The sequence below is a fragment of the Squalius cephalus genome (assembly GCF_949319135.1).
Source record: "Squalius cephalus genome assembly, chromosome: 8".
In the NCBI taxonomy this organism is placed as follows: domain Eukaryota; kingdom Metazoa; phylum Chordata; class Actinopteri; order Cypriniformes; family Leuciscidae; genus Squalius; species Squalius cephalus.
Window position 1 is genome coordinate 30347752 of NC_137129.1, and position 27817 is coordinate 30375568.

Genomic DNA, 27817 nt, shown 5'->3' on the forward strand with positions numbered 1-27817 from the left:
CAGCATTGGCCAGAAATGTTGCTTTGTGTAAAACAAATGGTCGTCTATACAGCAGGAGGAAATGACTTTCTAAAATGTTACTTACACATGGCATGGCCAAGCTGTGGCTCATCGGGGATTTAGAAGGAACTTGGATATATCCCGCCCCAAATTCACATGGCACGGACAGAACCAGTCGGATGTATATCTTCAAATGAGAACGCAAGGTATGACTTTCACGTTTGTTTGAGACAGCTTGTAGTCTATCCTGTGTAGGTTTTCTTATATTATTGTGTCAGAGGCTACAGAGTCGTAACTGCATACCCAAAGCCGCCGATGCAGCTGTTCATGCATGTGTGAAGTCGTAAACGTTTTAATGTCTTGGCTCTGTGGTAATAAATTAATTACTCAGTGTGTCTTAATTTAGAGGATCTCCTATGCGTATCTGGTTGCAAAATTGATTTCTCTCTTTGTGTCTGCTTGCAAGATTTATAGCATACTCTGTTAAAGAAACTATTCTTTCTCCGATGTTATTGTGCCTTATAGGCTGCTGCAACAGATGGCTACATTATAATCGAGTAACTACTGATCAGAATACTATTTACAACTCACAGGCATATCATATTTTAAACTGTAGGCCTAATATAATCTATTAACACAAAACCAAGAATCATTTTCTTTAGCGATGATATGTATGATCATGACACCCTAATACAAGGCTAAATAGAGTGAATGTCTCTCTTTGGAGTAATCGTGCAGTTTAAAATGGTTAAATCTAAAAAAAAAATTAGATCATTTTACGAATTTACGCATTTTACGTAAAATTTCGATCATTTTTTATTGACAAGGCGACAGGTCAACATGACCCAACCAACTCAAGGGACACCAAATGTGAAAACTCCTAGGCATATTTGCGCATATCATATTTAGATGCTATTGTCTTAACACGTTCAGTTAGTCAATCATAGCCTAAGACAAATGGCCACAATTTAAGAAGTATCGTCTTCTTTATTGCTCTGTTAACATCAATATGAATTTTCTAAAATCTGGGAGCATAAAGGAAACTTAACAACTACAATGGTAATGTAGACACTAAGAACACTGATCGGTTTTTCCATTAAATAATACAAAATCTTCTTCTCACCTTTTCTCTTGTAACCCTGCACTACCTATACCCTAATTGAATTGGACATGTCTATGTGTTAAAGTAAAACATATTGTGTAATTATTGTGGTCCCATCTATTTTCTCTTTTAAAAACACCTGATCAGATCAGTTATCCTCCACAATATTTTGATAATTTAAAATCCGTATGTTTCCATTATGATTTCAAATATGTTTTCTAATATTTTATTTTAATAAAGAAATGATTTTATTATTAATAATAATAAATCGATGTCTTTATTATGGTTAAATTAATAGCAATATGACAATTTCAACAATTGATGAAAAAAAGTTGTTAATACACTATAGCTACTGCGGATAAGTCTTTAGAGTTATAGGCTACTTTTCCTGTGAGCTCCTCCTCTCTGTAAAATGGCGCCTGGCTGAAAACATTGCTTTCCCAGCCCCCACCTCTGTCCTATTCCCTGGAGAAGCTATAAATCTGTTGTTGTTTATGAAAATTTACTACTTTGCCATTCAACTTTATGAGCTGCCGCTAGCTCCTATTGGCTACCACGTTGGTCACGTGTCTGAGGCCACATGAACGTTAACTTTTTATGTGAATGTATCCCTACCCAAAATAGAGCAGCATACTTCTTCTGACCTTGCTTTGTCTAGCATTCTTTTACCTCTGCTTTTACACACAATTTCGTCGTTGTTATTTTCTTGTCTTTCAATTTTGAGGTAAAATCCTACATTCGCTGCCAACGAAGTGAGCACTGACCTACGGAAAAGAGAAAACTGCTCATCCTGTTTGGCACACTGTGGCATGATAGAGAAGCTTTCCGAAGATCTGTGAAGTATTTTTCATCAGCTTTTGATTCTTGCCTTCGTCGACCAACAGACACTCTGAACGGTAAGGACTTGGGTTGTTTTTGTACGATCGCACTGATTTTGATGTAATGTATCTACTATTGCACATTTTGTGGAAAAATTCAAATTAAGTTTGTTGTTGATGTTGTTCTTGTGATGCTGTTTTTGTTTGCTGCTGTTGCTGTTGTTGTTTGTTATCCACAAGAGAATGTCTACTGCTGTTCCTTAAAAACTGTTGGGTATGTCATTTGACTGCAGTAGCCTAAACGTTGCAAAAATGGTCATGTCTTGATAAAAACTTGATAAGAATAGAAGGCTGCTTATTATTATTTTCCTATTTGAAATAAGTTTACATAAGCTATTTGTATTCGAATAAGAGCCTACTATTCAGTATGCAATTTTATTTAATTAATCATGCGTTGTTAAGGCAAGAACTGTGGTGTGGTCCTTGTTTCAGAAAAGTTTGAGGTTTCGAGTAATAATTATTGTCATATAACTTAATAGTAGGCTAATTAATCAGATTGTAGATCATGTTCTTAAAAAGAAGTCTAAGTAGGATATATAATATAAACGGCTAATAAAATTAGAAATACAGTAATTAAAAGCTTATTATCATTAGGACTTTTGAAAATCGTCGTACGAGTGCTAAAGTACATAATGATATAGGCCTACATGCCATCACCTGTAGGACAACCGCAAAATTACACCTCAGTTTAAAACGGGTTATAGCCTTCGTACAGTATCCGATAGGGTAGACTATTATGGTACTTTTAAATCATTTATATTTTTATTTTATTTTATTTTATTTCCTTTTAGTTGTTTATTTTTTATTTCAGCACGTTATAAACAATGCAAGCAAAGCGTAAAAATCTCCCCAAACGAGTTGAAGATATAGCATCATCCTAATCGGAAATGGAACCTATAGGATGTTTAATTTATCCATTTAATCTATTATTACAAACGAATACAATTCATAAGAGATATGCATAATTCTATAACTCTTCAATTGTGAACGAATGACGAGGTAAATAATGGTACATCAAAACCACCACTAGATGGTGATCTACTTTACTGGCTGCACGAGCAAGTGGTTTAAGTTCACTTGTTCAAGCTATGTTACAATGTAACTTACTGAAATGTGAAGTGAAACGGCAAGGGATCTATCTAGATCTTTGCCGATGATACAGCTCAAAAACATTACTTTTCATAGCATTATCAGCATTACATTTATACAGAGAATGATCTTGCCTGAAACATCTGGATCTATCCTAATCGAATAGCCAGAATGTGCAGGCGTCTAGTGTTACCACAATGTAACAATTTGCATGTTGAATTTCGGAAGAACAAGTATAGCCTTAAAAAAAAAACATACAACGTAAATAGGCCTAAGTAGGCCTATATTTTAATTATAATTATTATTATTATTGTTATTATTATTATTATTATTACTTAGGCTATTATTATTATCTTTTTATTTCTGTTTGAGTTTTATAACGTTTTCGGGCCACATTTCACAGTTAATCTTTATCACCACATTTCCATAATTATCGAAGCTTAGCTAAATTAATCAAGCTCAGCCAAAGACAAAACAATGTGTTTTCTGTAACGAATCGCGACCTCAAGGTCATTGGAACTATCTTCGTGCGTAATAATACGACGAGCACCGTAAAACCAGCAAGTAGATTGCTCGATATTTACGGGGACTGTCGGATCTTAAGATGCCGAACTAGAGCCGAAACTTAAGCGAATATCTCAGGACGCCAACTAGTTGTTTGTCATCTTGTCAAAGGAGGCCTAAATAAGGTTTTATATAATGCAGAACCAGCAGCTGCGGAGAAGAAAAGTTGTTTTAAAGGTGAATTTTAACGATACATAGGCTATATAGCACATATAGTGCCGTGTATCGTTAATTACGAGGTTACGTTACAAAAAGCATAAAGGGGCCAGCTACTTGGTCACCGCTTTGCTCTTTTCATCATCATAAGATCCTGCTGATGTTATTCCTGCATGTTGGTATTGGCAGCGTGTCAAGGAAACCGTAGAACACATTCATATTAAAGTTGTCTTTTTTCTCTTTTTTCCTCTTATAATCAAAGAAACTGTAATTTTGTGAATGTGCCTATTCCCTATATTGTATATAGTTAGCTATATTAGATACATTTTCCCTCTGAAGCCATTGGCCAACATATTTGAAACATCAGTGGTCAGTTTTATTTGTCCCCATAGGGAAAGTAAGTTTGCAGCATAATCACACAGACTTCAAAGAATCACAGTTGGCATACAAACAACAATAAGTAAATTTAAGTGAATTTATTTTAACCAGACCAGATGGCCATCAGTTGCAGTATTAAAAGAAGAATTAAACATTTTAATTCAGCAGTGTTTTTATACTATACAAACTGTATATTCTATCCCCCTACACTTACCCTACCCCTAAACCCCATTACAGGAAGCTATGCTATTTTAGATTTTCAAAAAATATCATTCTGTATGATTTATAAGCTTGTTTCCTCGTAGGAACCAAAAAAAAAAAGGTTCCCTGCACAAGGTCAAAAATGATTGTATTGCCATCTTCGAACATGACGTAGGATTACCAGGACCTGACACACACACACACACACACACACACACACACACACACAGATCAACATTTTTAACTATTTCCATATATGTTCTTGATTTATAACATAAGCTACTATATTAATTAGCGATGATCATGCACCATATGTTAAAATTAGATAATATAAGAGAGTGTGGTGTACCTGATACCGAATTACGTAAATTCTTTAATAACGTAAATTTGATAAACCACTGTTTATTTTCCTTATAGGCTATTCCTTATTATTTTAAGTGGGTAGGCTATAGACCTATGGTATCCTTTGGTATTACATTTTTATATCCTTGTCGGTTCTTTATTTCAAACCTTTAGATGCATTTGTCTTTGGATCTACTGAATCCATTAGACATTCTGGTGCGTGTTTTGTGTGCAGGTCACGGTGCATTGTTTCACCAGATACAATTTTTCTACCGCAGAGTCGTTACCCTCTGAATGACCCCATCGCGTGCTCGCTTCCAGTCTGATGGTTTATGTAGTACCGCTTTTAACCAGAGGGTGGCGCGCGGCTCCAATCTTTAGCGGGGCAAACAACAGCTAGTTCGGCGAAACTCTTGTTGCGCGCTCCCGTATCCAAACAATTCCACCCTGATTTCCTGCTTACGCGTGAGTTTACCGCTGGAGGTCACGGAATAGGATTTACGACTGGTCAACAAAAACACGTGACTCTAAGCCGTACCCCATATTTGGGAGCCTACGTAAGGGAGCATTAAGTCTGTGTCTCACTCATTTCCATAATTCATCATAAATTGTGCAAGGGTGTTATAGAAGCTCAAAACCACCAAGAGATACAAATCAAACACAGACGGCAGCATTGTTCTCTCCATCAAGGTAGTTGTAGTAACTAAAAATAATTATAAGGTAATTGTCAACCAATGAGCTCTTATTTTGTGAACTCATTTTGCGGTCGCTATCCAAATGGCGCGGACTATCCCTTACATAACTATGGAGACCACAGCTCTAGTGGCCAATGCAGAGATTCTACGGGCATGCATTCGGGCAGGTATGCTTACGGCTACAATGGAATGGATCTCAGCACCGGGCGCTCTACCACCGGACACTTTCTCTCATCTGGTGAGCAAACTCAAAGCTACACAGACAGTCCAACTGCGACGCCTGTCCGGTACAATCAACCGGTTACCGCGCGCAGCGCCGAGACTTCCTCTGACCCTCTCCCCTGCTCATCCTTAGCCAACTCTCCTGTCAGCGAGCAGTCACACCGCGCCCTGAAAACCTCACTAGCGAGCACCGCTGGCTCTGCGACCAACAGCGTCGGGACGGTTCTCAGTCGCGAGGACGTCTCTAAAGCGTCCATGGAGGAAGAAAAGCCGCCGGGAAGTGCGCAGACAGCTTCACAGAATGTATCCGAGGCGCCGCAGATTTATCCATGGATGCGAAAACTTCATCTAAGTCATGGTAAATGGAAAACAAAGTTCTGTTTTTTATGTTTGTTGGAATAAGACGGAGTAAGGTGTGAATGAACCCCTGTCAAATTACACAAATTCAGTTGGGGACGTCTAATGCAAATACAGTAGTTTACTTTGGTTTTGGACAGTTATATCGAAATTTGTCACCTCCAGCATGCTGTCATGTTGTTTACTGACTCCTTGTCTCGGAATATAATATAAAATATATTTTATTTTATTAAAATGAAAGAACCCAATTGTAGCTATTATCAATTGCCCTGTCTATTATCCATTACTGAATTGGCTGTGCTATTAAATTCATTATATAAATCTGATTTCATTTGAGATCATTTAAGGAAATAAGACGAATTAAATGTTATGCTTTCTGTCATTGAGAGCCTGCCATGCACGCATACTTTGAAGATGAGGCATGTCCTTTCAACCATGTTTTGTGTTGTGATTACATGTATTATTTTAGGCTAGATTCAGTTATAAAAGTGAAAATGTCACACTTTTGTGTATAACAGACAATTTGACCGGACCGGAGGGGAAAAGGCCCAGGACAGCCTACACACGCTACCAGACACTTGAGCTTGAGAAGGAGTTCCACTTCAACCGGTACCTGACACGTCGCCGACGAATTGAGATTGCACACACACTCTGTCTCTCAGAGAGACAAATCAAAATATGGTTTCAAAACCGCAGAATGAAATGGAAAAAGGACAACAAATTGAAGAGTATGAATATGGTGGCTGCAGGAAGCGGATACCGGCCCTGAAAATGTGTATATTGTAAATGTGCATATAACGAATAAATTAAATCTGTTAGTGTTTAAATACGTGTGTGTACGCGCACCCGCGCGCACACGTATAAGTGTATGTTTTACCAGGGGATGAAGGTTTTTCCCATTTCACAAAAGAACTTTCCACTGGTCGTGAGAGAGTGTTGCGCCCTGTTCTGCGGCCTTTGTCGGAATAACAATAATAGTAGTAATTAAAACAAGTCCCCTCTGTGTTTTCATGTAATGTTGCTAATGTGGATGACCTTTGCATTGTCTTAGAAAAGCCACATAAAGGTGTCGATTAATATAACACGTTTTGACGAAAAATGTTTGGTGCATTTGGTAAGCCAACCTGTAAAGGTTTTTGACTCTTGCTAAATGAAGCATAACTTAAATGCGTTTTTTGTTGTTGTTTTTTATGTTTCCTGTTTGTACATATAAATTGATGTATTTAATGTATTTATTTTAATTCGATATTAAATATCGATTGTATTTAATTCATTGTAAAGTTGAAGTAGAAGACTGTTTCTTTTTCGTGTTACATGTCATTTTTGTGTATTGATAAAATCGTTATGTTCAGACTTGTCCGAATATTTGTCGTGTCCTCATTTTTATACTTGAATATGTTTGTGTGTTTTACTGAACTGTTCAACTAGAATTAATTTATTTACCTTCTTGTGAAATTTGAATGATAACTGGAAGTGCAGAAAACAATGTGGCCAACGATAAATGCAATGTTCATTATAATAAAGTTTTTACCTAAAATGTTAGATCTAAATTTGTTGTCAGGTTTGTTGTCCCATAAGGATTGTGTGTATATAAAAGAGGCAGGCGTATATAAAAGTCAAATGCATCACATAATTGTTCGATTATTGATGTAAGGGTGAGTATTAGTCATAAAATGCAAAAATGCCAGCTTTTCCACTTTTAAAACCTAAATAAAATATGTAGCAAGAAATTTTCAATTTCTAGTTTCTTTACAATTTGTTTATTTCTGTAAAAGTTTGAGTGGTTCAACAGGTATGGGACGCACTAATCACTACTTTACTCACCCAATGTGGAAAGGGTACTTATGTTCCCCTTGCCAACTTCTCAACATGAGTGTGCGTCCACGCCCAGTGTTTCGCACTCTTCTCTTCTCTGGAAATCTGAAAAGGGTTTTAGCGGCAAACTTTAGACCCTTTGCCATTCTGGATCCGTGACATTGGCGGGTAAGATAAATAATGAGGTTTTCTCCACGAATTAGATCGTAAAACGGCAGATAGGCTCACTGGCCATAAAACAGTCACGTGGTGGCAATTAAAGTCAGTTTTATGGTTTTGGGGAGTCGACACTATATCGCATATAAAGTTTAATCGCACTGACGTGGAGCTTCGTTCTCTTTCTCTGCAGACCTTAGAGGTGTTCATTGACTGCTTACCACAACTTCTATTGACATACCAGATTGCTATGGACTGGAAACACGTCGACTGGATTCACTCGGGTGGACGAGAGTCAGATCCTGGTAAGTTCAAGTTGGTTTGTTTCGGTTTTTAGTTTCTGTTAAGAGATATAATTGACTTTAGGCCCTCAGTGAAAAAATGAGCAGAACGTGAATGCACTCAGTTTCAACTGTGTTAATGAGGGTTTGTACTGTGAAGACCTGCTTGTCCGGCAGATGAGTGGTAGGGGGCATTGCTCTCTGACTGTATAATTGCTGCTTTCCTACTGCATAAAATTACGAATTGTAAAGACGTTTTTGGTTACTTTTTTCAAGTCAGTTGTTCTAGTATCAGCCACACCCTTCAAAACTTTTTGGTAGTAGATGTTGATGCACAAATTTACCGCCTGCTAGACCAGTTTTGAAACAGAGGATAGGGAGTTGTTCTATCTATCTATCTATAAATCTATCTATCTATCTATCTATCTATCTATCTATCTATCTATCTATCTATCTTTAATGGCAAAAATATAGGCTATTTTGCCTACTTTGTTGGCAAGATCATTTTATACTCTCATTATGGATAATTTGTTAATATTTCTGGATATTTTAACCAACTGACAATCTTGTGATTAAAAATGAGAAATTATTATTCAACAAAATCTTATAGCACCACTACTGCTCAGGAACACTGTAGTTATCATGATCAGCAATGCTGTTTTATTTTATCTTAACGGCACATTAAACGCAATCGGCTATTGTCGAAAAATAAAAACGTTAATGCAGATGAGATGAGAAAATGCGCATATAACTTCCACATACTTAAAGCGATGTGTGAGAATGAGTGGGAGATAGACAGAATTCGATAGACAATGAAGGAGAGAGACGTGCTGAAGAAAAATGTCTTCGCTCCTGGTTCACCGTGAGGTCAGCGGCGGCAGGAAGATGAATGTGCGCACGCCGTAAACCACCAGCAGAGCTCGCTTTTGGCCAAGTTCAGTGTCACCCGTATTGGCGCCCCTTTTCCCTATAAGGATAAAAATGAGAGAAAGAGAAAGAATAATAACTCCTGCACACACCTTTAATTGCAGGGACTCTCAGTAGAATATAAATGGTTCACAAATCTTGATGCAGCATGGATATCAGCAGAACGACATTGATGGCTACAGCAGGCCAAGCTGTCTGCAGATATAAAGGTTGTTTGATACCATATTAATAGATTTGGCCTAATATTAATGGTCATGATAAATGGAAGATATAAAAGATGCATTGGGAAAACAATAGCATAGATTGAAAGAGAGGGAGAGAGAGAGAAAGGGCGAAAGAAAGTTGATGAGCTCGAAGGCTTGTTTGTGTCCATCTGTTTATTTGTGCTTGTTTGTCTGAGAGAGAGAGAGAGTGCGATTGTAAAGGTAGGGGGAGGGCCGGGGTCAAAAGTTTACGTCAGAACAAGTAGCTGTCATCTGTTCTTGTAGAGCGCAGTGCCACTTTTATAATGGCACAAAAGATGGAATAGCTGTGAATCCCGTGAGTTCTGGTCTAACCTCGCGATGAACTCTGCAAGCTGGGTGACCCTGGGTTAGCATCCCCAAGAGACTACCTCCTCCGCCTATGCCAGAGATTGAGCATTCAGGTTTTATTAAGGGGTTTGATTGGTGAATTTCCTTTGAATAAATCGCATTTGATGACCAAAAGTTCTGCTAGACATTTGCATTTAGGATTGATCATATTTCCGCAAGGAGCATTTCTTTGTTCTGAAGCGTTGATTTCTCTTTGTCTGGATTCTTGAAAACCAAACATTTGTTTAGTTTAATTGAATAAAACGGGGGGGGGGGAAGGGAAAAAACAATACAAGGAAAATAATCTGTCTAGCATTATTTACCGGTTAATTAGGGATGAACGAGGCCGAGACTGTATTTAGATTTGTAATAAAATGACTTGGAATTGTCTTACAAATAATTTTAGGCTATTTAGTAGGCTACTTATCCCCATCTCCTTTTGGATATGCGAAGAAGTATCGACGCCATATATATGTTTTAATTCTCTATATTTCTGTTATAGCGAATACAAGCCTCATATCTAAAGCCTCGAGTTTGGATATCTTTATTGGATCTCTTTGGGGTCATTTAATAGACCTATTAATTGATTCTTTTTAAAAAGAATGCATAGGCCTTGGCTATATTTTGTGTAATATCTGACATTTCCGAAAAAAAATACAAAAAGTATAATTTTGTAATAGCCTACAGAAAATTTCAACAACAAATGGCATTAATGATAGTGATAATGATAATCATATATATGACGATTAATAAAGCTGTATCACACACATTTGTATCGGCAAATTTGTTTAATGAAAGTAATTTCGAATAATTTTATCCAAGGTTAAATTCATTAAGACAGCTTAATTTACGGGTCTTACCTCAGGTTTATGGTTTACAGAAGACCCGATGACACTTGCTATAGGCGGAAATTCCCTTTTTAGTTGTGACACGGAGAAATACTGCGAAGATCTCTGTAAATATTATTGAAATGCTTTGAATTGAAATACTGAAATGCTCGCGATTTAAATTATTGAGATTTTTCATTGTATTTTGGTTTCAGCCAACTTTATGTTGGAATTCTGTCCTCAAATCGGAAATTTCAATACCACAGTAGGCTATTTTGTAAATCAGTTTTTAACGGGTTTAAACTAAAGGTGATTAATCTGTTGGCGAAATGTATGTTACCTTTTACATTTTTCGTGTTTCATTCACTGTTGATTTGTTTAATGTTTAAGCTTCTTTATAGTCAATTTATTGGCAACTTATAATTCTATATGACCAGACGCCGTTCCTGAAATTGACTTTCAATACTCTGAGAGATAGATATTCATTGGAGTTAAAAATGTGATAACTAACCACGATCTCTCTTATTTATATTTTAATCATATATCAATAAATAACAATTGTAGTTGTGAGATTTAAATATCCATAATCAGGATTTTCTTTCTTCTGATCCTCTGATAAATTGTTTGTTTTACCTGATTTAAATATGTAAATACTGCAGCGTATTGGTGTTTGTTTTGAGTTCTCCAGTTTTTTACACAAAGGAGTGAAGTATATAATGAATAGCAGACGACATGGTATCTAAATCTTCTTTTCTTCTTCTTTTTTTTCTTTTTTTTTCTTTTTTTTTTTGTTAAAACCTTGCGGGTTAAAGTCTTTAGACGTTAGCAATATTAATTTATCAAGAGGTTAAATCAAATACAACTACTTTATAATAACATTTGTAATAATAACAGTAACAATTATTATTATTATTATTATTATTATTATTATTAAATATGCTGTTATAATGAAGATGAAAATTAAGATAAATGTTAAATTATATATATATATATATATATATATATATATATATATATATATATATATATATATATATATATATATATAAGGACCCTGTTCTAAATGAAGTCCAAGGCCGGGGTAAATGCAAGGTCACTGCGTCTAACAAATATGAAAATGTCACCTTTTCACGGGGCACGCCTTGTTGTTTAACAAAGACTGTCAATGAACAAGATTAATAAGGGACGAAATGGACGCTGAGTCACGGAGAGGTCAAAACGAAGTTATCTCTGTGTAGCCAAAGAAAGGTAGCCAGAGCGGTTCTGAGGCTGTGGGTCCTAATAACGTGAATCTTGCGTGGATGCTTGAACAGGAGTTTTCCGTTCGGGGTGGCTGGTGAATCACTACATGGAAATATTAAGGATACAGAAGCGTTACATTGGAACTACCTGTCGCAAGAGGGATGTTTCTTTATATTTGTTTATCTGGGCAGTCTTATCAGCTTCAAGGTCAGGAATATTATTTTGCTCACGAACTTAAACAAGGTAGGCCTTCTCATATTTTAGTGTTCACATAAACATTGAAATTCAACAAGTCCAATAGAAATATGGAATATATTCGTTGTTGTGCATTTCACAGGAAAGGGGAAATATACAAAAATCAGTGATAGTTTTAACACTTCTTAACATTGAGATGTGTTCCATAGAGATATTTCAAGACCATAAACGTGACATTGCAGCCATTATTATAACGATTTTGAAATATTTTCATTACCATTCAAGCAATATTCATACAAAATAACTCCATCAAGACTGCTATGTACTGCTGTTAATAAAAAGCCTGCTGCAATAAATACAACTGATACAAGCAGTGGCTACCTTCAAACATAGTTGAATATAAGCTATTGTGCAGAACATTAAAGTTCTTTATAAGTTGTCCAGTTTAACAGTTAGTTCACACACACACACACACACACACACACACACACATATATATATATATATATATATATATATATATATACGTGTGTGTGTGTGTGTGTTTGTGACCAACATATTTCATTTTGGGACTTCTGTGAAAGAATGCCATATTTATTTATTTAGACTAGGCCTACATTTATGTATTTTTGCTTTTAATGAAGACATATGTGAGGTATTTCTTATACTAATTCGGTAATAATAATCATTTCAAAATCAAAAGATGCAAATTTGTGACACTGAAAGGCTCGTGTATGCATTCGTTTTTATTAACTGCACATGCTTGGGCTGCTTTGAGCAGATCGTCTAGATGATGATATTTCGTAATAATTGACGATGCCAATGGTAGAACCTCTACAACTAAGTCCGTTTATTGTGTCTGTAAAAACTGTTACAAAAGACGTGTGAAATTATTGGTTGATGCTGTTGCTGGCTTGAAAATAGTCCTATTCATTAACAGGTGCATACTATAACTGTGTTAGTTGCTTTGTGAAAGTGGTCATGGGCCTTCTTGAAGGTTCTTTTGAGGAACCTACAGAAATTTGAACGTCCCTGTAGGGTAGGCCTACAGAACTGCAGGTCGTGGTAGCCTACACAACAAACGACATTTATTTTTGTAGGCTACATTTGTCATCAGAAAGGGCATTAACACTAGAAGGGGATGCTTTCGTGATAAATCACGTCTTCTGTTGCACTCAATCCTTTATCACTGTATATCATTTTAACATATATCGTATAGCCTACATTCAGCCAGCTGTTTCGTTTTCTATTCAATGTATATGGTAACTATATCGAATTAATTTCTCATATTTTAATTCGATAACAAAAAGAGACGCATACCGCTCGAACACATTTTTGCTGTGATGATGCCTGGCCTGCTATTGGTGCTTGTTTACACGATGCCCACAGGAGGCGCTGATTGGTCGCATTTCTCACGTGACCGACCAACTTTGTACATTTGACAGAGGAGTAGGTGGGTTTTGGAGAGATCAGAAAAACGACAGCACGATAAAAATTAGAATTGTTGCACTTTTCAAATTAATGATCATGAGTTCCTACTTGATCAATTCAAATTACATCGAACCTTCTTTCCCACCCTGCGAGGAATATCAGCAGAACGGATACATGCCCGTGTCTTCTGATTATTATGAGCGGCAGAAAGACGCGGGCTTCCCCCATCACGAGGAGACATACCCGCGATCAAACTACCAAGAGCCGAGCTATGATTACGGTAATGTGTCAACCAACGGCCTCAACGATTTCACCGACCGTCATCACGCGCAACCTCAATCCGTTCCGCAGAATCATGGACCCCGCCTCACCACAGAGAGCTGTGCTGGTTCAACTGCGAGCAAGGATTGTAGCCTCGTGTCAGAGGCTCTCCCAGGCGCACAGAAGGGTAAAGAGCCGGTGGTGTATCCCTGGATGAAAAAAGTCCATGTTAATACTGGTAAGTAATGTGCACGGGCAATAAAAGCTCTAGGAGCCCTGTGGAGGGCATTTATCGGAAGGCATGTAGGGAACAAACCCAGTTGTAATTGCTCATTTAGAGGATTTACTGCCATCGAGATCCCGGTGATAAGGAGTTCTCGCACATTTGATTTCCCTCGATGTTCCGCCCGGGCCATTTGCCTTTTGTTTCTTATGAATCAAAAGAAAGTTTATCGTTGACCATATTCACACCAAACAGGCCTTTTAATTGAGCTATTTTCCCATAGGCTTTGACTCATGTTGCAATGCTACCAAATTAATTACATCAAACCTACTGTCGTCGGCGAACGACGCGTATCCATTGTTTCATACTCTACTCGTTTAGTGCTCTTCGAAAAATTCAGTTAGTGTACTAATTATCCGGCATCTCACTTATACCTGAGAATGTCAATAACACCTGCTTGGTTGTGTGTTTATGTGTTTAGTGACCGCCAGCTACTCTGGAGGAGTGCCCAAGAGGTCTCGCACCGCCTACACACGACAGCAGGCTCTTGAGCTTGAGAAAGAATTCCACTTTAACCGATACCTGACTCGACGTCGACGAGTGGAGATAGCACACACTATGTGTCTTTCTGAGCGTCAGGTGAAAATCTGGTTTCAGAACCGCCGCATGAAGTGGAAGAAAGACCACAAGCTGCCTAATACAAAGATCCGCTCCTCGAGCTCTGCGCCCTCCAACCAACACGTGAAAACGGATGCCACTCAGCAGCAGCAAACGCTGCTTCCCACGCCGTGTTCCTCGAACCTATAGTGCTAGAAGCAAATCGACACAGACGGAACTGAACAAGAAAGAAGAACACATTGCAGTATTAGGATCGGAATTTCACAGGGTCACTTTTTATTCAGTGTCCGACGAGGCAACCTAACTTTGCCTTCCCAACCTCTTCCTCCACTCTAATTTGAGCTGGAAATCACATCCTTCCTGTAAAAAATAGTTTTTTTCTCCCTTAAAGGAACAACAGTAGAATGTACTTTAACTTGGACAATGGATCGTTATGTTTTCTGTCTTTAACCGAGGCATACCGAGTCTTGTTTGTGAAGATCAACGCTATAGTGACGCGTGTACAAACTGACATTTTAACATGAAGGCACAAGTATAGGAACAATCTTCCTGGAGTAGATATCTTATTTGTCTTAGTTACATATTTTAGAGTATTGTTAAGTGTAATTACGTCATCAAAGCTGTGAATATTCGTGTATTTGGTTATTTGTATATTGGTGAATGATGTCAAGTTGTTTTAGTAAGCCTGTATGCAATTGTAGGCTACCCGTGGAAATAATAAATATGACTTTATTGTGCATTATCCCTTTAGGTTAATCCATAGAAAGGACTAAGGTGGCCTTTGTTATTTAGGTGTTGACTGAGGCATAATACCGTTTTATTCCAAGTATTTTGATAATCCATAACAAAAACAAAACTTTATATAGCCTAAAACTGAAAGGAAATTTTCGCATTGGACTAAAAGCTTGCCTCCGAAATTTTTATTACGCATATTGCGAGACCAATACTGTTTAGACCAACGTTTTATGTTTGCTAATATGATTTTCAAGACATTATAACATTATATAAAAAGGTGCACTTCACAAATCTAATTACTTTTCCACCAAACATGTGAGTTTTTATTTAGTCAAGTAGACTGCTATTTTGGGGTTTTTGTTTATCAAATAATTAAAACGCCATACGCATAATGGTTATATTAGTGTTCCTTTACAAGCTTTAATGGTTATATTTAGATTTACCTTTACAAGCTAACTTGTAAAACGATAAAACGTTACAAAATTCCGATAGCTAAGCTTGCATTGCTGTTTGTTGAATTATATAAATGAATGCAGTATTTTGCAGTAGTTTTTTCTAAATATACAAACTGTTAGGGTATTGTGATGAAATCCCACACATTTGTTCTTTTACAATTTGACTAATTCGTGATTTCACTTATTATATTTCAGTGATATTTTCAATATAAACAGACTTCGTTTGTGTACCCAATCTTTTTGCTTTTTATTTGTCAGGACAAAGACATTTTTTTAAATTAGATCCCAACTGTAGCGAAATCTCTTTTGCAGTCAGTTTCTAAAATCAAAATGTAGGCTATTTAAATAACAAATATCATTAACTCTTTCCCCCATATAAGTCTATTGAAATAAATTAGAGACGGACAGTAGGCTACTTACCGGTGTAAACTACTGCTGGGGTCAAGCAAAGGACACAAATGAGCTGTCCAATCATCAAACTGAAGCACTGTGTACGACCCCTTAACCTCTGACCTCGCCATATTCAGCACCCTCACAGACCATGGTCCTTTTATTTCTCGAACGCATGGGGCAGTAGTGGAACTTGAATATGGCCTATTTAAATATTTAGGGGAGATGAAACACGTTTACTTTGTGCCTTATTTGACAAAATATTTCTTAAATGTTCAAATCTTCTAAATTTCTCGCCCTTGAACAAGCTAATCTAAGAGGTTTATTATAGAAAACACAAGAAATCTAGACTTCAACGTGAAATAGACAGATAGAATAAACTAAAGGAATGGTCGATCATTTAAGAATACCAATTTAGGGATCTAAAGTGCACTCATAATTTTTATGTGTAATTATCACCAGAATAGCAAATATTATTACACAGAAACAACATTGGATTTTGAATTTGAACAGTAGGCCTATCTGGTCTTTTTACGATCTGTTTATGATATGTTGCGGTCTGTTTGTGGCTTTTTAAATCAGTAAGGATGACTTTAAGGATGATGTTTGTATAAATATTCAGATTTCGAAAGAAAATCCTTAAACTGTAGCCACTATGAGAGTCTCAGTCCGTCATCATTGATTCAGATCTTGACAGACAGGAAATTTAAACTTCCATCATGACACTAGCACCTCACCTCTCAATCTACCATGCTTAAAATTTAATTGACTGGCTCACATGACCTTATTAAATAATAGATAGGCTACATCTTGGTTAGAAATAGACACAGGAGGTTCGGTAGGATTTTTCATTTTGCAGTTGACCGTCGACTTAGTCAGACCTCTCAGAACCGACCAGCTGGTCCTCTTCCGGTCAGTCTTCAAAAAGGGGTTTTGGAGTAAGTAGCCTAATCTAATCTTTTTTAAAATATAGCTAATATTGTGAAGGTTATATATGAAAAACTATGCAGAACATGTTTGAAGTACAGGTTATGCAGATGTTGTTTGTATTGATGTGAACTAACATTATCCAACAATTATCATGGCGATTTTTCCCTGAATAATTGATATTTTTGAGGTTAAGTAGGCTAGATGGTCAGTTTATTTGCAAACGTTAAATAGTGAATCACTGTCATTTAAGTGGTAGTGTTTTTTGACTCATATACAGTACATGGCAATTGTAAACAGTGCAGTAACGTATAACAATAATGATAATAGTAATGTGTTGTTCGTAAGCCACAAAATAATTTCACTGTGTATGTGTCAATGTCTTGTTTCTATTAAGAACTAAACACAGGATACAAAGAAACGTAAGTATATATTTCAACTTTTTTATTCCATTCACATTCAGCAAACGTCATCCGAACTCATAGGCTACATCCAATAAGCAGTCAAAGATCATTGCCGTTTTCACTGGCAACATGGTCAAACTGCTTTGAGCTGTACGTCATTATTAGCTTTGATGATGACCGCGGTAAATCCAAGGAAAAGAATTATCTTCGTCTGCGTGTGGTAGTAATCTTAGCTTGCTTGAAGAGCTCCAAATGTCAGCATTGAGAACAGATTTGTTCTGTCCCCTGGCGATTCTCCACGATCCATTTAGAGTGAAAATACAGCCATGCCTGTTGGCTTCTTTAAAGCCACTTTGTTAAGGGGGAAAAAACACTAAATTGTTGAAATATGTTTATGTTGGTATGCAGTTAATAATTTAATAATAATAAAGTCATATAAAAATAAGTGATGTTGTCAAAATTATAGGCCTTTTAAAATACGAAGAATATTCGCACCCCGCTTTGTCCTGGTTCAGAATGGTTTGTTTTAAAGCCTTCGTAGTGCACTTGGTGCTCGGGTGAGTAGGATGGAGACATGCTTAAATGTATGAAGGCAAACAGATAGCACCAGGGACATCAGCAGGTTCGCGTTGGGTCTCGCAACACCCCAGGGTTTCTAGTTATAACAGGCAGGTGAATACACCTACAAAAAAAGTAAGCAACACAAAAGAACGACTAAAGCGGCTTTTGAAACATTGTTTACTCCTTTAAAATATTTAAAAGTCACGCTTGAAAGCACGCACATCAGTAACTCATCTACATCAAAATGAAGATGTATTTTGTATCGCCTTTGCACTGTTCACTCAAAAAAGGACAGCGCTGGCCTCTGTCCAAAGATTCTTATTGTATTAATATGTAGTTAAAATGATAACATAGTTCAGCTCATGTTCAAATCTGGAGAGAAAAAAGTTTGTACTCCTTCAAGTTATGGCTTTTGAGAGAACAAAGCATTGGTGCATGGGGGAGAAGCGGTCCTGCCTGACTGAGGTGATTAATTATCTACAAGGCTTCACCACGTCTGGTGGATGAGCTTTCAGTAAACACTCTGCTGCCGGAAAACAAGCACCAAATGGTGTAAAGAGTAGGCCTCTTTTCGGGACGGGTCTTCTTTCTTTTGTTTGTTGAGGTATGGACTTGATAGATCACTGCTCTGTAAAAAAGAAAAGAAAAAAAAGATGTAACTTTACAGCGACTATGACTCTTGTAGGCTAACTAAAGTTTATGATGTCCACAATAGTAACTAATAGTAATTAACACAATAGTATTAACACATACACTATTGCATATGCGCATTTGTAATTTTTAGCAGAGTTGACAAGAGCAAACTCTATAAGGTCAGAGAGAGCAGATGCTTGGTAGGTCCGCTGTTAACACGAACTTCCACTCGCAGTCTTGTTTGACTGATACACCGTAATCACCGAGAGAGGGCCACCTTGCACACACGAGTTCTTTACAGGTTGGCTATTTTAGTAGGATAACAGTGGTGTATTAGATTTTAATATAGCCTATGTAGTTAGTTGGTAGGAAGCATTTGGATGGTGCATTTTTAAGAGATAGTCAGAGGGGGAAAATAGGAGGAAATCTGATTGTATTATTATTATTAAGAAATAAGAACTTAATTTGTTCTCTGCGAATCCATTTATTTCCTTTAGGAGTAACACTGGCACACAAGCAGACTATTCATGTTATGAGGTATGGTTTTAAGACACCCCACAAACCCAAAAAACACCAAATGTTCTCACATGCAACGGACTACAACCAATCTCATTATAACGTTTCAGCTAATCTGTGATGCGGTCCTTTGGTTTAAAAAAGGCCCAAAATTAAGACTAGAATATTACATTTCGACTTATAGTCCAAGCACAGGACTTCCATCGTTTCCATCTATGTGATCCTACTCAAAGGGGACCAACAATAGTCTCTATTAATGATTCACAGATCAAAAAAGGTTTCCTTTTTAATAGACACTGGGTCACGTGAGTGGGGCGCATAATATGGTTGCGATATTATGATGAAGGGGGTGGATGGCATGCGAACCCCGGTCTGCTGCTGTGCTGATAGCGCTAGCCTACTTTACTAAAGTGGGGTTGGGTCATTGTGGACTTGCTGGAAAGCCGGAGAGATAGAGAGAGAGAAAAAATTAAAAGAACGAAAGACCCTGGTACGTTTTGCGGATGATGTTATACAGCTGTCATGAACGGATATGTTTTTCCACACAGAAAAAGACAGAAAGCCCTGCGCACCATGAGGATGGATTTTATTTTGAGGTATTTCCGTTGATTGTTCATTACTCTAGTGAGTTTTTGCGGCTCAAAGAGAAGGTCAGTTACCGTACAATGGCGGATAAACACAGGAGAGAGTAGGACTCAAGATCATTCAAATAAACTCAACTTCGAGCATATTAAAGAATCAACCTTTATTCATCACTTAACCGGCACCGAAACAACCATTACACTCGTAAATGTACATCTATTTGTGTTTCATACATTTACATGAATGTTACGTTGCTTTAAGCAACACTTTACAAAACTAATATTGTTTAAAAATGTAAAGAAACTTACACTGATTTTTTTATTAAATAAAAATGTATTAAAGTCATATAAATCAGAATGAATCTGCTTCATTTCACAAAACCTGAGGAACAAATGTTTTTTTATCAATACCTAGTCTGCATGTATATAATAAAATATAAATGTAACTAAATGTTACTTCATGGACTTGCTATTTTATGTAGTTTCTAATACATTTCAAACGTTTCAAAATTTGTCTGCTGCCCCCCCAAAAAAAACATTTTCTCTCACACCATTATGATTTTTTTTTTATTTTTTTTTTTTTTCAGAATGAAACTATTAATTTTTATCCTAACATTTTATTTTTAAATGTGTGAATTATTAATGATAATATATTTGTATTGCACGTGGACTCAAATCGGCAACACTTGTGCGTGGATGTAAAGCTCTCTAAGTTGTGAGGGTGTGTAAACTGGGTTTTCCCAGAAAGAATAAATCACCAGACAGCGAATAAAACTCAACAGAGCAGTGGCGGCCGGATTGTTGCGGAGCTCGCATGGGAAACGAGGATATAATATAAGGAGTATCATCCAGAAGCACGCTGCCTCGCGAGGTCACGACGCTCGAGTCTTGATTTATGGGCTGGGGGACTAAGGGCGGCCGCTGCTTGAGAGCTAATGACTATTCGATCTAAATTCTCTCGGAAGGAAACACAATGGAGGAGAACTCGATGCATTTGCCCGAGTATTTTATTCCTTATGATATTCCTAATGATGATGCATTCTTATTTTCACACCTGCATCAATATTTATCTTTAACTGTAAAAATACATTCATTAATTTGATTTATTTGTGCTGTTAATCCTAGGGGTTATTTTTATCATATGCATTTGATATATTAGTAGTGTAATTAATTATATTAGCAAGGCAAGAATCAATTTTAAAATTGATATTCATCACTAATGTTTTTTAGCTTTCGTTTGTTTTTCATGTTTATACAAACCTTAAGGATATTACCAAGATCGTTTTCGGTAGCCTAATACTCTTTATTAATATCTTTATGTACTATGTAATATGTAATATTATTATGTACGCTATTTGTGTCAGATATAAGTTGAAGTTAAAATAGTAACCATTCGCAATGAGTTCAAATGGATTTAGAGTAGAAATAGTGCAACCCAGCTGAAATAAAAAAGAAAAGAAAAAAGTATTTATTGTCTAAATTATTTAATTAAAATAAAATTAAAAAAATACATAAATGAGTGACAAACACAAGCGAGTTTATTTTTATTTAGAGAGTATCACAGTGCGCCCACTGAATTGTTCAGCTAAGTGTCATTGACATAACTATTTACATTTCTCCTGGTTCTTGTTGATATGAGAAAACACTAAACAAAGGTATTGTTATGAGAAAAGACAAAAAATGACAATACTTTTATTTTTTGTCGTAGATCTCCAAATAAATGAATGTGCCCCATCACTAAGCCTGCAAGAGACTGTGTTTTGCTTAAGGTGAGCTCTCAATTGCATTTCACAACCACCATGTCTTGCTTTATTATTTAGTATCATTCCATTTATTTAAAGGCGTACACATGCACGCATGCACACACCTAGGCTACATGTAAAATGAAGACAGAATTTATTTCTTGCCACGTTTATGGTCCAATTGTCATTATGAAGGAGTCTGCTGCAATGCTCTTAAGCTAACGTGAGAAAATGGTTTAAAAAGGCTACGGATTAACATTCGGATTAATACATGTTTTGCTGTAAGACACATATAGGCCTAATATAATTAGTTAAATTGCAGTGATTTACAATATTTTTTATTTGAAATGTTTGACAAAAATGACCAATCATTTAATCTATTTCTCATCAGTTTCCGCGCCATTAATGAAACCCCTTAGTCATCGTTTTAATGAAAGAAAAAAGGAAACAATGGTGCAAATGTTCAAAATGCTGAAATTGTAGGAAAACCGCATACACAACGATTTTTTAAATCCCACTCACCAACCCACGCCGCCCGCTTTTTTCTCTTTAGTTTTGGCAATCTGTAACCCAGTGGGCCGCGCGAGAACAGGAATCTGCCTCTGTGTTTACTGCCGTGCTGCGTAAGGACATAAATCTTCGCGTCTGACCGAGAAAATACACAAGCTGATGTTGGTAATTCATTCGTATGCAGAAGAGTTTGATCCATAACCTCCCGTCCCCAGCTCGCGGCTCCCTTTTTTTCTTCCTGCTACTTTGGAGGTCCGGGAGTTTTATTACCTTTTTCTGTGTAGCAAAAAAAGCATCATTTGCTTTTTATTGCCGATAGTCCTTGATTCAGTCTTCATGACCAATTATTTGTTAAATGTTAAATAGTTTATTGAAATGTTGCAGTATATTATTACTAGGCTACTGCTACATTTTTATTAGGCTATTATTATTATTATTATTATTATTGTTTATTATTAGCTACTATTATTATGTGTAGGCCTATTGAGTGGTTTACTGCTGCGATGTATTATCTCCCTAAACAATTTGTGATTACTGTAGCCTATTAGTATTTAGTAATTCAGTCTTTTTCAGTATAATACCTGTATTGCAGTTTTGAATTCTTTAATAACTAATAGTTACAGTGTTGCTACGATTAGGTTTGACATAGTTTCAACAAATAGTCCAGTTCTGAGCTTAGTTTAAAAGATTTTATGAAGTTGTATGTATTCCATCCTGACTGTGTTCACAGGGGAGTAAAGCAGCTTTCTGTGCTTGAGAAGGCGCTTCATTTGCATAATTTTTCTTGTCTACGGTGACGCTCTGTTTCGAGGGAGTTCACTGGGGTGTGCATGAGTATGTGTTAACGTGCTAGTTTGTGCACGTTAGTGGTACACGAAAGACTCACTAGAGCGCAGCCCATGGTGGCATTTAGTATAGGTCCGAGAACACAGGCGGTCATTTAGTAGTATGTAATATGTGTGTATGTGTGAAGGTGCTTAATCTTTACGACCAGGGCGCACGAGACAACTTTCGTTATCTGGCTGCTATACTGATTTACGTCAAAAAGAGAAAAAGACAGAAGGAAGGAATTTGAATCCTCGAGCGCGACGGAGTCGCATCTTTACTGCAGATACGTCCCATGACTTCTGCAAGTGCAGCTCTGGCTTTGTTGTCTTCCCGATTTAGCTTTACCCTGGACCGCTGTTTGATCGATTTCTGCCGCTGAATGAGAGAAGCTCGCGCCGTGCTGCGCGCTGCTCGTCAGAGAGGAAGGTAAGCGGGACAGAGGCAGAGTTCTCGCATGGCTGTTAAATGGCGAGTTTGTGATTTATGACCGCGCGACTGAAATCTCGGTTCAGGAAGAGTTCATTCTCGCACATACACACACTCACTCACAGTCAAGCCAGATTCCTCCCGTGCAGCAGCTGGGTCTCCTGCTTTGTGGCTTTAGTGGCTTTTCTTTTAGCTTTCCTGTGATAGTGCCAGAGAGTGAATTATTGGAAGTCAAACATGGATGGCTAATCTAGGAAATAAGGAGGCCTGTTGGTTTGGTTTTATGTAATTATGTGGTATCATGTAGGCTATGGCATTTGGGCCTGATATCAGTACAGTTACATCGTTGGTTGTAAAAAAATATATACATATTTTTATTATTATTATTGAGCCGAAATTTATTGGTATATATTATTATTATTATCGTTGCTGGTATTATTTGTTATTATTAACGATTCCTGAAATAGTCCATGATTTAGGCTACATGGTTTTTATTGTGCGCTAAGTAGATCATGATTCTCTTGGTTTTCTTTCTTGTGATCTTATCATCGTTTTGTTTCTTATATAAGCATGTCGAATTCTGGGATATATTTAATAGGGTATTAACCTTTCAATTATCAAACTTCGGAGTTGAACATTGTACCAGGCGAATGTAGCCTAATTCGTTTCAGTGGTTACTGCCGCGCTCTGCATTAGATCTGGGCCGTGGCGATAGCATTTTCCCGGCTTGACGACTCCTCATGCATCCACTGATGCCAGTTAACTATCCATTATTTTTGTTCGGCGAGGAAGAGTTCAGTGTGGTTATGGAGACGCGCGTCTGCCCGGTTTTTCAGGTTTCCTGCAACAACTTTCAAACCCAAACAATACACGCAGGGGCTTGAATTTATGTAGACTAAAACGTTCTGGAACACCTTAAGATCTTAAGAACAGATCAACTTGATTAAGGAAACTTGGTTTAGAATAGAAAAAAAAATGTAGAGACAACATTAAAATTAAAAGACTATCTAAGACAAACTCAGCACAAGCACGCAAAAAGTAATTTCTTTGTATAAATAGCACGACAAACACAATGCGTGCTATAGATACGCAGTAGGCCTACTAGGAGATCGTGTTGGAATAAAGGTCGCATTAAATTCACGGCAATGGTTGTTGCTTACTTATCGCCCTAATACTTTATATCGGTTCACACTACTCATTTACGTTAACACAATGCTCTATTTTACAGGAAATATTAGTTTTATGTGCTAATTTGTTTATTTATTTTAACCTGTTAATATTGACTATATCTTATTTTGATTGGACAGTGTGATTAAGTTAAATATTTCAAGCCGTTATCATGCTCTCTGTTCTCTTCACTTATTTTGGCTATTGTTGCAGCTGGCCATAAGGTAAGTGGTGACTGGCTCTCCCAGTCTCGCCACAGTGTCAACTGAGCTTTGAAAAGTAAGATGGATAGGCTTTATTTCACCCGCTCAACGTATCTTCTCTCACCGTAGGTTCACCCGTAGAGCCCATTGGCGAAAAGGTGTCACGTGACTACGTTGAACCAATGTTCTTCTACGAAGGTGTCAGGACCTTGTCAGAAAGTGAAATAAACATTGGGAAACGGCGAGATGCAAAAAGCGACCTACTGCGACGGCTCGGCAATTTACAGTGGCTTCCCCTATCAAAGCGCAAACGGTTTAGGTTATGATGCCAATCAGCAGCAATATCTCCAGGCCCTTCATGTGGAAAGTGAGTACCATCGACCGGCCTGCTCCCTGCAGTCCCCTGGTGGCTCTGCAGCTCTGCACAAACCCAATGAAATCTCCGAGGGCTGCCAACGGAGTAACGGGACACAAGCCCCAGTACCAGACATCCCCGATAACAACCAGCCCCCTACTGCCCCTTCCGGGCCATCATCCCCCAGTGCCCTGAACCAAATTCCGAGCAATGATACCACCACCGAGAATCCTGGGCACTCACCTCCAACGCCAGCTACAAGGAAACACATTTTTCCGTGGATGAAGGAGTCCCGTCAGAACACAAAGCAGAAATCCTGTAGTACCATTTCAGGTGATTACATGTATAGCCTAGATATAAAATGTTATAAAGTAAGATAAACGCATACGAGCCATATTACGCATCTAATCTTATAGGCTACTCGCAGCTTTCTGTTTTTAGAACATGATGCCAACTAACACAAATGTCATATGTAAACACGCATCTGTATGCTACATGGAATTTAGCATTTTCTACTTTTAATTGGCTCCAAGTGACAATTCAGAGCTTAGCATTATTTCAAAGGCTTCTGAGCAGTCAGACTTACAGATGACACATCCAACACACACGTATGTCTACCGGCTTTACTTTCATTCGGTAGGCAACCATTTTATTTGATAATTACTATACTATGATTTTTTTTTTCAGCAAAAAGTGCTGAAAAGTTCAGTCATAGCACATTTGTGGGAAAAAAAACAAGTTGCCAGGTGATTGCACTCTCGCTCTTCCCCACTTAAGGAGCAGACTATCCCACTTTTCTATACTTATTTGTAGAATATACCTGCTGCGAAGAAGCAATTACATACAGTAATCATGTGCTTGTTTCAATGATATCCTGGTAGTATTACTCTATAATCTTTAAATTGATGAATGTTTTACAGTGAGCTCAATTTAGTGGGGCATACACAATAACGTTTTTCTCTTTACTTTTTTCCTCAACAGTAGAGAGCTGTGCTGGAGACAAGAGTCCCCCAGGTTCAGCCGCCTCCAAGCGCGCTCGTACTGCATACACGTCTGCTCAACTCGTAGAGCTGGAGAAGGAGTTCCATTTCAACCGTTACCTCTGCCGCCCTCGACGAGTGGAAATGGCAAATCTGCTCAACCTTACGGAAAGGCAGATTAAAATATGGTTCCAGAATCGCAGGATGAAGTACAAAAAGGACCAGAAGGGGCTTGGAATGATGCCCTCTCCTGGAGCACAGTCCCCTCACAGTCCCGCTGCTCTGTCATCTGGTGGCGGAGGGGGGGGTGGGACTGCATATTTAAGTTCAATGCATTCTCTGGTTAACAGCGTGCCCTACGACTCACCCTCTCCAGCATCGTATAGCAAACCCCAGCCTAATGCGTATAGCCTGCCTACGTCATATCCACCTCCTCTGAATAACTGCCCGCCTCCTCGGAAACGGTATCCGGGGACTGGCACAGCCACGCCTGAATACGACACGCATCATCTTCAAGGCAACAACAATTACGGAACGCAAGTGCAGGGTAGCCCGGTTTATGTCAGTGGCGGTGGAGGCTACTCGGATTCTTTGGTAGGTATGGGGGCCTCGGTATTTGGCCTGACACATCTACCCCATCCACCTCAAGGCAATATAGACTACAATGGCGCTATCACCATGGGAAACAGCCATCAGCAAGGAGGGTGCGAACCAAACCCATGCACATTCACAGACCTTACACCGCACTATTCTCAGGGAAGAATTCAGGAAGCGCCCAAACTGACGCATCTATAGTGTTGATTGATACAATGTATTTCTCTCCCCGTCCACGGCACACGTTTGCGTCCCCGTTCTGACTGCGTTTTCTGCCGACTATTTTGTTCATAGTTTTCCTGACGTAGCCTCAGTTGAAACGATCTTGTTTTATGTTCAACTTTACATATATAGAAAATAAGTTAAAGTTTCTAAAACCGTAGGCTAAATGTCATGGCATATGTAGGGCTATTTGAATTGTTTTAAGTTAATCTGAAACAGGGTATAAGAACACAGTTTTATGATGTTTTTAAAGTTTAAAGTTTTTAAATTGTCCCTATAGTCCACGATTTCTTTTCTGTTTTGCATTTTGCACTTGAGGAAGGATGCGTATGTACATGTTTTTTTCCCCCCAACAGTTTTGTTATACAGCGTGAGCTCGTGTCTGTCAGTCCTTCAAATGTATTTATTTGTTTCCATGGACAGTAGATTGTTTGTGTTATGTAGCCCTAACCCTTCAGATATACAGAAATGGGTAAAAGGAAAAATGCATCCGGGGATTTTCACAGTCATGTCAGCGCTTAAACATATTGTCAAGTGCTAACAGGCAATTTTACAGGTTTATCAAAGGTCAGTAGGCTATGTTCGTATATTAATCAATGTTTGCGAATGTTAATCATGTCTTGCTCAAACAGTCGAAAAAGACATCAGATACTTTTTATTTGTTCGAATATTTTTGATGTCACACATTCCATGCTGCTCCACTTCTGAAAAAATAAAAGAAACTAACTGACGAGCTTATGTATTTGCCTTCGTAGAAAAGGGGTTACACAACAAAAGCATCAAAAACAGACAATTAGAAATCAAAATAATCATAATCAGCAGATAATTTGCTTAATGCATGTCACTGTTTGGTTCAAATTAAGTAAAATGTAAAACTTTTTTTTTTAAAGGGATTTGGAAAAAGGACACAAACAAGCAACTTTTGCATATATTTAATGAGTGGTGAACCATCATTTCTTGCAGGCTTGCAGTATGTGAAAAGTGCAACCAATTCTATCCTTTGTAGTGGCAGTCTCCTATAGGCCTCCAGCAGTGCCTGTGGGAGTAAAAAAAAAA

At 37.7% G+C, this 27817-nt stretch overlaps 3 protein-coding genes across 5 annotated transcripts; all 3 read left to right on the top strand.

The window, feature by feature from the left end:
* Nucleotides 1–1984: 1984 nt before the first annotated feature.
* hoxa3a (homeobox A3a) lies at nucleotides 1985–27817 on the top strand. Of its 3 annotated transcripts, XM_079877937.1 has the most exons (5): nucleotides 1985–1998; nucleotides 8149–8260; nucleotides 21443–21503; nucleotides 24740–25298; nucleotides 25947–27817. In XM_079877937.1, exons 4-5 carry the CDS (start codon nucleotides 24857–24859, stop codon nucleotides 26738–26740), a joined length of 1236 nt encoding a protein of 411 aa, XP_079734063.1. In that variant the 5' UTR covers nucleotides 1985–1998; nucleotides 8149–8260; nucleotides 21443–21503; nucleotides 24740–24856; the 3' UTR covers nucleotides 26741–27817. The 3 variants fall into 3 exon arrangements, with proteins under 3 accessions (XP_079734063.1, XP_079734064.1, XP_079734065.1); XM_079877938.1 differs by lacking the exons at nucleotides 1985–1998; nucleotides 21443–21503 and having other exon boundaries at nucleotides 8146–8260; XM_079877939.1 differs by lacking the exons at nucleotides 1985–1998; nucleotides 8149–8260; nucleotides 21443–21503 and adding an exon at nucleotides 22845–23240.
* On the top strand, nucleotides 4874–7526 carry hoxa5a (homeobox A5a). The gene is made up of 2 exons (XM_079877942.1): nucleotides 4874–5985; nucleotides 6503–7526. Exons 1-2 carry the CDS (start codon nucleotides 5445–5447, stop codon nucleotides 6751–6753), a joined length of 792 nt encoding a protein of 263 aa, XP_079734068.1. The 5' UTR covers nucleotides 4874–5444; the 3' UTR covers nucleotides 6754–7526.
* hoxa4a (homeobox A4a) lies at nucleotides 12831–19689 on the top strand. The gene is made up of 2 exons (XM_079877944.1): nucleotides 12831–13929; nucleotides 14396–19689. The coding sequence occupies exons 1-2, from the start codon at nucleotides 13521–13523 to the stop codon at nucleotides 14719–14721; spliced, it is 735 nt and encodes a 244-aa protein (XP_079734070.1). The 5' UTR covers nucleotides 12831–13520; the 3' UTR covers nucleotides 14722–19689.

Bases quoted from the DNA above. Each gene is read 5' to 3' on its own strand.
- hoxa5a (XM_079877942.1), top strand. From the start codon at position 5,445: ATGAGCTCTTATTTTGTGAACTCATTTTGCGGTCGCTATCCAAATGGC. The intron at 5,986-6,502 runs GTAAATGGAAAA...TGTGTATAACAG, and splicing joins AAAACTTCATCTAAGTCATG to ACAATTTGACCGGACCGGAG.
- hoxa4a (XM_079877944.1), top strand. From the start codon at position 13,521: ATGATCATGAGTTCCTACTTGATCAATTCAAATTACATCGAACCTTCT. The intron at 13,930-14,395 runs GTAAGTAATGTG...TTATGTGTTTAG, and splicing joins AAAAGTCCATGTTAATACTG to TGACCGCCAGCTACTCTGGA.
- hoxa3a (XM_079877937.1), top strand. From the start codon at position 24,857: ATGCAAAAAGCGACCTACTGCGACGGCTCGGCAATTTACAGTGGCTTC. The intron at 25,299-25,946 runs GTGATTACATGT...TTTCCTCAACAG, and splicing joins ATCCTGTAGTACCATTTCAG to TAGAGAGCTGTGCTGGAGAC.